The sequence below is a fragment of the Chiroxiphia lanceolata genome, chromosome 18 (assembly GCF_009829145.1).
Source record: "Chiroxiphia lanceolata isolate bChiLan1 chromosome 18, bChiLan1.pri, whole genome shotgun sequence".
Taxonomy (NCBI): domain Eukaryota; kingdom Metazoa; phylum Chordata; class Aves; order Passeriformes; family Pipridae; genus Chiroxiphia; species Chiroxiphia lanceolata.
The window spans coordinates 6,081,932-6,094,565 of NC_045654.1; the positions used below are offsets into that span (position 1 = coordinate 6,081,932).

General features: G+C 44.9%; 1 protein-coding gene and 1 long non-coding RNA gene across 3 annotated transcripts in view; both read left to right on the plus strand.

Annotated features, from left to right (window-relative positions):
* The window catches only part of PI4KA (phosphatidylinositol 4-kinase alpha), a 59,092-nt gene extending 53,195 nt beyond the window's left edge, over positions 1 to 5,897 (plus strand). The window contains exons 49-55 of one of the 2 annotated variants that reach the window (XM_032705394.1): positions 340 to 444; positions 905 to 1,030; positions 1,307 to 1,427; positions 2,099 to 2,258; positions 3,214 to 3,303; positions 4,165 to 4,248; positions 5,200 to 5,897. In XM_032705394.1, the coding sequence (XP_032561285.1) occupies positions 340 to 444; positions 905 to 1,030; positions 1,307 to 1,427; positions 2,099 to 2,258; positions 3,214 to 3,303; positions 4,165 to 4,248; positions 5,200 to 5,251 (738 nt within the window). In that variant the 3' untranslated portion in view covers positions 5,252 to 5,897. The remainder of the gene's footprint in view (positions 1 to 339; positions 445 to 904; positions 1,031 to 1,306; positions 1,428 to 2,098; positions 2,259 to 3,213; positions 3,304 to 4,164; positions 4,249 to 5,199) is intronic. The other variant, XM_032705395.1, reaches the window with a different exon arrangement.
* Positions 5,898 to 8,366: 2,469 nt separating this feature from the next.
* The window catches only part of LOC116795606, an 86,679-nt gene continuing 82,411 nt past the window's right edge, over positions 8,367 to 12,634 (plus strand). The window contains exon 1 of the long non-coding RNA XR_004360100.1: positions 8,367 to 8,528. This is a non-coding gene — a long non-coding RNA (uncharacterized LOC116795606). The remainder of the gene's footprint in view (positions 8,529 to 12,634) is intronic.

A 12,634-nucleotide genomic window follows, 5' to 3' on the forward strand; every position in this document is an offset into this window, starting at 1 on the left:
TGGGATCTTGTACACTGAAGTTTGATGGGTTTTGATGAAGAGGGAATGTTGGTTATTATCTCTGGAGTTGTTAGTAGCCCTCTTATCAAAGGGTGATGGAAAGTTTGTTCCTCTGAAGTCAGCAGTTAAATCATCAGTGTTGTTTGCTGCCCACCTAAACAGCATTTATCAGTTCCCCTTTTGATTTCCCCCAGAGCCCCAGTGCCTGCACAAGCACACATCTGCAGACCTGCTGGGGCAGCTTAATGTGCACTTCAGAGTTCTTCAGAGCATTTTTGTAATCTCGTTTATGACCCGTAACCCCTGTAATGCTTGTGCCATTTTTCTCCTGTATAACAGGACATGTTGGCTTTGCAAATCATCGATCTCTTCAAGAACATCTTCCAGCTGGTAGGCCTGGATCTTTTTGTGTTTCCATACAGAGTGGTGGCCACAGCTCCTGGGGTAAGTGGGCAGTTAACTGTAGTGCTGTAGAAAATAGTTCCTAATTAAAAAAGACTTTTTCTTCCAGCAAATATAAAAATTCCATATTGCCAGGAAGTACTGCCCATGTCGTTTATGCCAAATATTTGAAGTACCAGCAGTAAAAACAGCCTTTCCTTTCCTGCTTCCTGCTTTTCTAAAGATTTTGGCTCTGAAATTCTGCTGCTTGTGGTTATTCATGTTTGCTGTTTGATTTTTGGGACTACATTGTGCAAGTCAGTGGAAAGCCACAGAACTCATATTGCATGGAAATCCTAAAATAGTGGATATACTTTTTTTTAGAATAAACTAGAAATTCTGTATTTAGTGATCTATAGGCTTCCCCACATTTCCCAGAGGACCTGTATGACTGCCAGGAGCCATGACCAAAATATATTTTGGGAGTGTGCTTTACAGACCTGTTTCTCCTCTTGCCCTCCAGTGTGGTGTTATTGAGTGCATTCCCGACTGCACATCCCGTGACCAGCTGGGCAGGCAGACAGACTTTGGGATGTATGATTACTTTACAAGGCAATATGGAGATGAGTCTACCCTTGCATTCCAGAAGGTAAAATATCAATTGGCAAGCACAGCAAAATCTCAACTGAGAAACATTCTAGCTATAAGAAATAATGACAGATAATTGGATAATGACTGCCATAATGCTGTGTCTGGTTTCTGATGCTGATAATCCATTTTTAGCTATGAGTGAGTTAGCTAAATAAGTTACTGCAGCTGTAGATGTATGGAGAATATCATTGAACATTGCTTCAAACTAAAAACTTTATTCATGTGTGTCATCCCCTGATGGAGAGTTATTAAATTCCCTCTGTTGTTTGTACAGGCTCGCTACAACTTCATCCGCAGCATGGCTGCCTACAGTCTGCTCCTGTTCCTGCTCCAGATTAAGGACAGGCACAATGGCAACATCATGCTGGACAAAAAGGGACACATCATTCATATTGGTCAGTCATATGCATATCTGAATTTCAGTCTTCACCCTTCCCTTCTTCTGTTAAGTATTGCTGATAAAAGACAGTCAGACAAGAAGCCATTTCCCTTTGGAGATCAATCCATATACTGATTGGGCAGTTGGGAAACGTACGTGGCTATTTCCCTGCCTGTTCAGTGTTGTATATTTGTGTTGGCTGCTTCTGTTTAAATTTAGCTTTGCAAAGTTTAATCAGCTTCAGGAAAGTATGTGCACACATATGTATGGATTACACATGTATACATAACTCATACATGCATACACATGTATGTGTGTGTGCATATATGTGTGTAATTATAGAAACGTGTCTTTAGGTTCCTTTCATCACTGTAGGGGTATGAATTAAACCTGACAAGTAAATTTATATAATTTTGTGAGGCTGTAACCTCTGCTTTCTCTTTGCTTTTCTGGAACTGCACAGATATTTCATCAAGGAGTTTATTTGATATCACCATTCTAACCTCTAGTCTAATGTCATGGTGATGATGCTTTTGTTGGTGTTGCTACACTTCACCAAAGCTTTTTTCTGGTTGGAGTTAAAATGTTTGTATTAATACATGAAATCCACCTCTCCTTTCTTCTGTCAGCTTTAACAGCACACAATTAACCAACAGAGTTATGAGGTGATTTATCTTTTGTGCACAGATTTTGGATTCATGTTTGAGAGCTCACCTGGTGGAAACCTGGGCTGGGAGCCCGACATTAAGCTGACAGATGAGATGGTGATGATAATGGGAGGAAAAATGGAGGCAACTCCATTCAAATGGTTTATGGAGATGTGTGTCAGAGGCTATCTGGCAGTCAGGTAAGGTGTTCTTAACTGCTCAAAAGTGGAAGTGCTTGCATGCCCAAAACCAGATGAGAAGATAAATAGTAATAAACCTTTATCTGTAGGGGGTCTGAGCCTGTTGGAGTGTCCTGTTTACATCTTGCAAACTTTGAAACAATGTAATAATCCTACTGTTTTAAAGCTTATCTTTGTGGCATTTTTTTCTGTCCTTACTTTATGTTTGAAAATTTTATATATTCAATTCAAAAATGTGATGTTACACACATTTCCTCACACGATTTAATGTACTTTTGCGTGTGGGTGGGAGGAGGACTGTTCAATACAGTTTAAATAAAAGCTCTTTCTACCATGAGTTTAAAGTATTATTGATATTATCTTACAGAATTGAAGTTTCTTCAGCTAGGAGCCCCAGAGGGGCTGGCTTGGAGTCAAGATCAGTTTGGTTCCCTGAGGGGGAACAGTCTGGACAAAGTTTTGTGTCAAGGCAAATGAGTCCCCCAAGTAGTAGAGTAATAGCTTGGTAGATAATAAATGTTCTGAGTAGGAGGACAGGAAGGAGAAGGGAAGCTGGGCCAGTGTAGCAATGAATTACATAGAGTAATTAGGAATTAAAAGATAATATGTTCCTGTTGCTGCTTTCAGCCTTTTGTACTGTTTTGGTGCACTGATTCACCTTTTTGATACCAAAGAAATGTTGTTTACTAAAGCACTGCTTTGTATAATCCTTGAGATTTCATCTTGCAGCATTCTGAGTATTTGTTAGTCCAGCAGTAAAGGAGTGAAATTTAATTAAGGTGACAGATTGCAAACAATGGTGTAGCTTCACCAGCAAATGTAAGAGGATTATTTGTGTTGATTTAATTACAGAAAAAGGTGTGATCCAGCTCGTTGAACTCCTCAGCTGCCTGCTGTAGCTGCTAATGCTGCAGAAGTTTGAGTGCTGTAACCTTTTTGTCCCCTTTTTCTCCAGGCCTTACATGGATGCTGTGGTCTCACTGGTTACACTCATGTTGGATACAGGGCTGCCCTGTTTCCGAGGGCAGACAATCAAGCTGTTGAAGTAAGTCAGCATGTCTGAACTGGAAAATGTGTTCATATGTTCTTCACAGAATTTATACTGCCACAGCTTGTGCAGTGAGTATAGGTGTCATGCTGCTCAAATATCTTAAATGCCTTATAGTTGTAAAAATAGGAACTTGTTTATAGAATATCTCGGAAAGTAAGAATTCTAGAGAGGCCATTTTGTAGAATTAAGGTCAAGCTGTTCAGTGACTGTGCAAGTACATGGGTTATCTTTAAGTCTGTAGGACTAGCAAAATAAAACTGTAAATGAAAGATTTGCTTTAATTGAGAGATGATGCGTTGCAGCGTCTGTCCTCTGAAATGATGTCAGAGTCTGAATAACAGCCTCTTAATATTTGTTCTACAGCTAATGCAGTACTGAATGAAACTATGAGGTAACATACAACAGCTTAGGCAAATACAGTTTCTAATGTGACACTTTAAACAGCCCTTCAGGTTTATGCCTCCACAGTTCACTCCAGAGTGAGCAGAGTTAGCTCAGCATTTCTTGCTTTTAACTTTCTGCAGTTTCCTAAAGATAAGCACAGATTCATGAAGTATGATGGGCTGGAGCTCAAGGGCAGTATTAGGTACAGACATACTTTAAAAGCAGCAGCTGCCTCAAAAGAGGGATTGGCTGTTCCTGGAGTCACCAGTAGACTGATGAAAAGTTCACAGCCTGTGTCTCCACTATTAGACTAACAGTAAGTGCTTGTTAAAACGTTATGTAATTTGTACCAGGTGGTCTCACAAGAAGTAGGTACTTGCAGCAGCTGAGCTTATGCAAAGACACATTTGTATCACGTTCAAAGGAAACTTCACTAATTTTCTCTTGCTTTTTGTGATTTTCTGCATACAGACACAGGTTCAGCCCCAACATGACTGAACGGGAGGCCGCGACTTTCATCATCAAGATCATCCAGAGTTGTTTCCTCAGCAACAGGTTTGGCACCTATGCATGTCTTCTCCCTGCAGCTAACGAAGGTCATCGGGCTTTGAGCAGAGCTGAAAAATAGAATTTTATCAGTCAGATTTCAAACATTTATGAGTTGTTGATATTTAGATAGTGCAGGATAGCAGCTTTACTTCTGAACATGCTGCATCTCCTCACTTTTACACTGGGAAGGAAGACTTAAGCTAAGGCTGTTTAGTCTAAAGAGTAAATGGAATAGTTAAACATCTGAAGTGCATGTTTTATTATCCCAGATAATACAGACTGTGGAGAGTCTAATACAAACTTGTGTAGTTCCATGTGTGGTCAGCTCGGCACCAGTACCACTCACTGGCTCAGATACAGCCCCACTAGAACTGAATTGGATGTTCCAGTTCTTGCTGGTGCACCTGCTCCAAATCTTAGATGAATACTGGGGAGTTTGAAGGCAGTAACACTGCTGTGTGAATGCCCAGGGCCAGCTTAGTTCTGACAAGCCTGAGCTTCTCTATCTGTGGCATGGTTAGTCTGTGACCTGAATAAGCTCTGCCCATGGATAACTGAGTTATCTGTAACAAGCTGAGATTTGTTTGCTCAGTCACTCATCAGAGACGCTGCTATTAATGCTGTTATTTCCTCTGCACTTTTATTTTCAATATTAGCATTCTCCTGAATTAAGATGACTTTTATTTCCACATAATCTTGTCTCCATGCAGCCCTGATGATCTTGCTTCATTCATTACACATTTCCTAGCTTAAACAAGAACAGGATGTTTTGAGCTGTCATAACAGTTAGCTGGGCCTTCATAATGCCTTCAAAGCATGGAGGGCTAGTTTTGATTAGCAGCTGATTTCCTTCACCCATGTTTTGTTTCTGTAGGATCCTGATTAATGTTTCTGTGACAATGGGTGGAGTGTTTTTTTAAACTTTGACTTACTTCTGGCTTTGCTTTTCTTCTTTAGGAGTAGGACATATGACATGATCCAGTACTACCAGAATGACATCCCATACTGAGAGACACTAGAGATTCACTGCCGAAGTGCAACGTGCAACCCCGTGCCCTCACTCCAAACTTATGATAAATAGGAGATGCTCTGTCACACCTCTCTATCTTCCATCTTCTGTGTGTGTGTCCACATGTGGGTACATGTGTCCTGGACAATGCAACAATCAGTCTGATTCATTCCTTTCTGTATACCAGGTTATATATATTTCTGTTTTTCCCTGGATTTTTGGAGTTGGGTTGCAATCACAATAAAAATTGTACTATGATTATTGAATGTGTGAAAGAGGCAAAGCTTGAGGAGTTTGATAATTTTTCATGCAATGCAAGGATTTTATAAAACCTTTAAAACATAAATAAAACCCTTTCCTGCACAATCCCACAAAATGCCATGGAAGGGAAGGGTATGGATTTCTCTTTGGAAACAGAAATGTTAACTTGTTCCAATTTTACTGTAGAAAAAGCCTGATAATCATCCAAGGTGGTGATGTCTGTGTAGCTGTGTTCATACTTTGCACTGTACATGGTCCCTGCTACGTGGTCAGTATTTCATATGTACATGAAGAATGTATTTTTTCCTTTTGTGTGTTTTAAAAGAGAGACTCTACTGAAGATATATTTAATCTATAAAATGTAATAAAAGACCTTAGACTTTGTGTCTGTTGCACATCTTTTGCCCTGCGCTGTTTTTAGTTTATAGACATGACTCCGCATGTTTGTATACTCTTCATTATTATTATGACCTTTCTTTCTAATGGAGAAATCTGATTTCTTCTTCATCTTAATGACATTTAAGATGTCCATCCTTGTCCATCTTAAATGACATTTTTTTGTTCATCAAATAAATGTTTTGTGCAAGAGCTGAAACATAGGACCAAGGATAAAGCTTCCCCGTGTTGCTGACAAAGGAATCCTACCCTGGGCTGGGACACAGTTCTTTGGGGTCCTTTTTCTCTTTCTACACGCTTGTCGTTCTAGAATGGGCTCTTAAAAACGCGGGCTGTCCCCTCTTTAGGTTTTTTATTCCCTCTTTAGGGTTTTTTCCCCTCTTCAGGGGTTTCCCCACCTGTCCAGCCCGTGCCCCTCAGGGACGGGGCTGGCGGGGCCCTGGGGCGCCCCCTGGCGGCTGCGGCGAGTGCGGGCAGCGGGCTGAGGGGAGGGCCCGGCGCGCGACGAGGGGGCGCAGCCGTGAGGGGGACCGAGCCCTGAGGGGCGACGGGGACACGGGACACAGCCCCGAGGAGGGTTCGGCGGTGAGGGGGCACAGCCCTGAGCGCTGAGGGGCTGAGGTGTCATAAGGGAGACCCAGCCCTGACGCGTGCGGAGAACACGGGACACCGCCCCGAGGAGAGCTCAGCGCTGAGGCATGAGAAAGATCCAGCCCCGAAGAGCGCTCAGTGCCGGGGGACGGAGGTGTCTTGAGAGAGACCCAGCCCTGATGCGTGAGGAGAACACGGGACACCGCCCCGAGGAAAGCTCAGCGTCGAGGAATGAGAAAGATCCAGCCCCGAAGAGCTCTCAGAGCGGGGGGACGGAGGCGTCGTGAGGGAGACCCCGCCCTGAGGCGGGGCCGCACCGTGAGGTGGGTCCAGCGCTGAGGCGGGTCCAGCCCTGAGGGTGGGGCTCTGCCGCGCCCGGTTGAAGGAGCACGGTGTTGCCATTCCCGTGAAGGCTTCGCTTTTCGAGGGGTTGCTGTGGCCCCCGGGGGCAGAGCCGGGGCTGTAGCTGCCCCTGCCGGGCTCCTGGGGCTCCTCGGGAGCTGGGCTGTGGCGCCGAGCCGAGCCGTGCAGGGTGGTTGTGTGCGTGAGGGGATGGCTGCCCCTTGGTAGTGTGCCTGTTTGAGCACCTCTGAGTCAGCTCTTAGGTGTCCCAGGGTGAGTTTCTGCTTTGCTGAGGGAATTCCCAGCGTGTCCCAGGGAAGATGGAGCTGCTAAGGGGGACTCCGTTATCCCGCCTCCAGGCTGGCTGGGGAGGATCCCTGCAGGGAAGGGAGCTGCTCTGCTGTGCTCGCAGCTCAGGGAGCAGGAGAGGGGGCAGCGAGGGCAGCGTGCCTTGGCTCTGCCTTTGGGGTGGGTGTCGCGCGTGGTGCAGAGAAGGGCCCGGCCCTTTTCCCACCGTGGAAGGGCTGCAGCCCACCTGTTTCATTAAAAAATTACGCCTGCTTTTGCCATGGGTGTTAAAATGTTGCCTGTGCAGTGGGTGGCTCACAGCGAGCTGGGCTCTGAACCGCTTTTCTCATTAGCAAAATGGGGAACTGCCACTGGCTTTGTAAAGAGGTTTGGAGGACCACCAGGGAGAAGTAGTGTGCAAGAACTGCTTTAATTACTGATTTAATTTAGATTTATTATATAAGCAACTGGGACGTGGAGTAATTTTGGTGCTCTGTGCCTGCGGCCAGTTGTACCTGTTCAGGCTCCATAGGAAAGGAGCTGATTGACACTACAAGTATGGTAAAACTTTCTCACACGTTTCCTGTAGTGAGAAGCAGGTGGAGTGATGAAATGTGAAGATTTCTACTCTTCTCAGGGCAGGTGATGAGGAGTTCTAATATTTTGTTAATTCAAGTTAATGCTTATGTGCATGTATTTTTCTTTCCTGCACCTCAAAATAAATGCACTGTGTAAAATGAAAACTCAAATGAGGTTCTAGACCCAGAGAAATGAAAGCAGCTGGAGTCAACTGCATGTGGTGGTCAGCTGGAGTTACTGCAAGAACAGGCTTGTTTGCAGTAGTGTCTTAAAAACTCTAGGATGACTGCATTTGAGATAACTTGGTTCTATCATTCCTTCTGCTCTGAAGGTTGCAGAAATGTTACGAATGTGTTAAAACTCCATGTTAGTAGGAATGATGAGCTCCTGGAACTTCTTTTCCTGCTGTGGTGTCAGGGGAGCTTTGGTGTGTGCCTGAGCTCACCTGACATCTGCAGATTTTGTTTTTACTAGTTGACTGTGCCTTCTTCCCCTCTCCTCGGGATTCCTTCCCACAGAACAGAGGTGGGAGAAGACTCCCCTATAACTGAGCATCCGTGGAGGGGATTAGGCTGTTTACATTTAATCATGCAAGGCAGTACCCTAAACATGATTTTTCCTACATGGGATGTGTACTGTATCTTCCTCCAGGGAGACTGAGGAGGTGAGAACCACTAAGATGCTTCATGATACTGCAAGTGCTTTGGTGATACTGGATCAGTGCAGCTGGAGACAGCACAGACCTCACCTTCATCCTCCCACCAGGGAAGGATACGTTCTTGGCACAAGGAGGCTGGCAGGACTTTCAGAAGTTACTCAGGTAATTAAGAACAGATGGAATTAAGACCTGCATGAAGGTATTGTGAAGGTTTTTGTCTCTGAACCTTATGCTAGAATACATCCTGATGCCTGCACAGTCTTGGGAGAAAAGAGGCATCAAAAAGAGGGAGAAAACCTGCTCTTAAAAAAAAAATTATCTAAGGAAAGATGCTTCTATGGTTTCTCCACTCTCAGAAATTCCTGGTCATGGTGAGAGACAGACTTCCTGGGCTAATACCCACTGCAGTTCTTTCTGTGTTGGCCATGCATATAAAGAGCCCTTAAGAAAGGAGCAAAATTTATAGTGATTCATTTGCATCTGATGGACCCAGAGTTCAGAGCTACTGGTAACTTGATCAGCACTATTCAAATGCTAATCTCATTATGTGTGTTAGAGACTGAAGCGAAGCAATCCACCTCCATTAGCACAACGTGCCTGTGTGATGTTCTGGCTGGTACCAGGGTCGTGGTACCCCCTGCAGACACCCAGCACATGCTGCATAGCATCAGGGTTGATGTGGGCAGGGAATGGGAGCTCGGTGGAGGAGCCAATGAAATGAGCAAACATGGGAAGAGGAGCTAGAGTTCTCTGTGGAAAAATGCTGGAGAGGGGGGAAGGGATTGTGGTCAATAAGGAATGGTTTAGATTAGACTTTTTTTTCTTTTTCATCATCCTTTCCCCTTGCTTCCACATGAACACTCTAAAAAAAAAGAGCAGTAAACAAAAGAATTTGTCCTGAATGTAGATATGGCTTAAAAGCATAATTAATTGTGTGACTTTATGAAAAATACTGTGCCTGTCCTGTTTGGTGTGAAGTTGTGGGGTTTTTGTTTGTCCAAGTCTTCTGGGCAGCATGCATGGGATCAGTTCTAGAAAAAGGCTCTCTGACAGAACCTTGTTACTGAGAGCACCTTGAAATGATGTTTGGAGGTGCTGCTGCAGTTTCCAGGCCTGGTGCAAAGGACCCTTCCCCACACTGTTACCCAGGGTATGCCATTTGAGGGGTTTGGTGACTCACTTGCTTCTGTAAGGATTCTGCACTTGGGAGGTCACAGGAGTTATAATCCTGAAGAAGCAAGATTTGTAAGGTGACATAGTGTATTTATTAGATAAGCTACTTAGCTGGCAAAAGCAGATGAGCTCTGATAACGTGCAGTCCTGGCACTGGCTGGCTCACTAACTAGCACAGCCTCCCCAAAAGGAGTGGTTTTCTGCTGGGCCCTTGCCACTGCAGCAGCCCTGTGACCAGAGCTTTGTCATTGTAGGCAATCCTGTTGTGTTTATTTCTGGTACAATATCAGTTGCCTAACAGCAGTGATAGTGTTGCTGTGAGTTGTGTCATTCTAACACATCCCTCTCCAGGGTCAGCAGGGCCACCGGGAGCCTCAGTGCTTACTGTGGCAGCAAGAAACCCTGAGCAGGCTTGTGTTATGGTTTGTGAATGTTACACGTGGTCTGCTGCCTGCCAGGGAGAGCAGACCAGGAGGGTGACACAGTGACACAGATGAGCAATCACAGTCATCAGGAAAGCAGATAACAATGACTGGCAATTCACTGAAGGGAAAAGTTACTTATCTGACTGCATTCAGGTATCTCTTCCCAAGGAAAGCATGGCAGCCAAAAGGGGAAGGGAATTGGGAGTTATTACTGGGAGTATGAGTGTAAGTGCCCACACAAAGACTGCTATGTACTCTGACACCACACACACACCTTTTGGAATTAAAAACCTCTCACTGGCAAGGCACAGAGCTAGAAATGTAATCTCAGCTTTGCAGTGACAAGCCTGATAAATTCTGCTTTGCTGTGGAAGAGGAAAAAAATGCCTGAATTGTAGCAAATCTAGGAGACAGTGCCAGCTACATATATTGATTAGGAGTGAACTTGTGGGGTGGTAGCTTCGATCCAGATGTAAGAAGTGTTGAGTCATGGAATTCCTTCCTTGTATTGGTATAGGAGCAATACCTCGCAGAGGAATATTCCTCTGGATAGCAAAAATAAAAGGGGTAAAACCATATATTACTGTCATGTAGTTCTCTTGCCCAGTGCAAGTTACATTTTGACTGCCCCATCTAAGCTGTTGGCACACAGGTGAACACTGTGTGTGTGTGTGCATCTTGGTGTGCATCCATGCAACCATTTCCTGCTGAGAACTTCACATGACTGGAGCAAACACCTCAGAGCTTTGCAGTACCTGCCCTCACTGCACAGAGAATCCTGTACATATTGCAAAGCTATTTCTTGTGCAGGACAGTGCCTGTGTGGGAGCTGAGTGGACATGAATGAGTGCTCTAATAAAGATACTTACGGCTGTTGTGCTTAAAAGAACTTTATTAACCCAAGGAAGTAACGAATTGCAGGAACACATTATGTTCTGGTATTGAGAGTCACAAACTTCAGCCTTGGTATCAGGCCTGGCTGCCTGCATCAGCTTGAACAGGAATATTGGTAAGGTAAGGATTCTTGGAGCTGTGAGGATAATGGACTGACTAAAGAATTTTGCCAAGTATTATAGGTTGTAAGTTAGTAGAACCTTCTAGAATATCTGATCTCTTAGCATCTACAGAGAAACTGTTTCTGTGCAGTTTTCAGAGGCCCTGAGACCCCCAAAGGGATTCCTGCCTCATATCTTGGACTCGGGCAGGACAAAAGTCAGCTTTCCTATTTTGCTTTGGAGACAGAAGTTACTCTATCAGTCAGATGACGTGGGCTGGGTGGAAGTGAAGAGTAAAGCTGCTTCCCGTGGCTGCAAATGAAGAATCCCAGCAGTGCCAGTGCAAGGGGCATCTGCTGCCTTTTCTACCTCAGATCCCAGATGAGAAGAACTGGGAAAGAGATTTTTGAGGCATGAGAGGTGAGCTGAGGTAGAGTTGCCCCAGAAAACAGACGTAAAAATCAATTGTGTCTGCAGCCCTGGTCGGAGGCAGTGCTTTCCAAACCGTCCGAGCTCAGGTAAGGCAGACCCAGATGCTGAGCTCAGCTCTCGGCTCTAGCGCGACGCCTCTGACCTGCACGTTGGGCTGAACGCTGCTGACCGCTGTCCGTCAGTAACCGCTTCCCGCTCATATTCCTGGCTTCGCTCCCTGCAGACTCGCAGGTCTGCGGGCTGGGCGGCAGAGGGCACTCCGAAACAAGCCACGGTGCCTGGGACACCGGGCAGAGCAACCCAGCAAGAACAAATCTGCCTTTCCCGTAAGGCGAGCAAGTCTGGCAGGGGAAACCTTGCCGTGACCTTTAGCTGTGACATATCTGTCACGGCAGGCACTGAGTGGTAGAGCTAGAGAGTACCTGAATATCAGATATGAAATTGCTCAAGAGCCTGGCTGTCTGTATTCCAGCATATTCTGCTGGGGAGCTTTTTGACCTTCCAAAGGACATAAAGGAAATGCATTTTGCTGGCTCTGCATTGTTGTCTCAGGTGAAGCCTTTAAATATATGGGTGTCCTCTGGTATAGCAAGTGTGCAGAAATCCATAGTGCATTTACCAAAAACCTAGAGGTTTATTGTGGAGATTGCAGGAGCTCTCCTTGTTATTATCACACTGTGTTGGATGAGCAGCAGCTGTATTCAGCTCCAGAGTGGCTACATTTCTGTGTTCTGTGCACGTACATTTTTGGAAAACTGCTTTGGGGTGAAAGGTGCTCTATGTGCAGACTGATGTAAGCTGTCCACTATTTTAAGGTTTGTGTACTTACTAAAAATTAAACCCCTCCCCACATAACAGTAGTTTAACATTCTTTCTCTCTTACCTTTGAGCAGTTTGCCTTGGGCTTCACCTTCACAGTAGACTTAGTGGGTAGGTGGCACCATGTAGTCTTTAAGCTTCATAGAATAAGAACACAGGTGGTAGGATGCAGGAAGAAAACAGATCCAAGAGAAGAAAACACTTTGGTGCAGCTATAAAGAGCTCATTATTTTGACTAGTTCCTGTAGTCATTTTGAGCCCAGGCAAGTAGTATTTAAAAAGTCTTCCCCTGCTGTCTGTCACCAAGGTGGAATGAGGTGTTTGGAATCCTCTGTCGTGAAGATAGCCCTGGTCTGTGCTGTTACCCGGCTTAAAAATCATGTCTTGGGAGGTATCCCAACAGAAGCCTGGGTTCTGAGAAGTG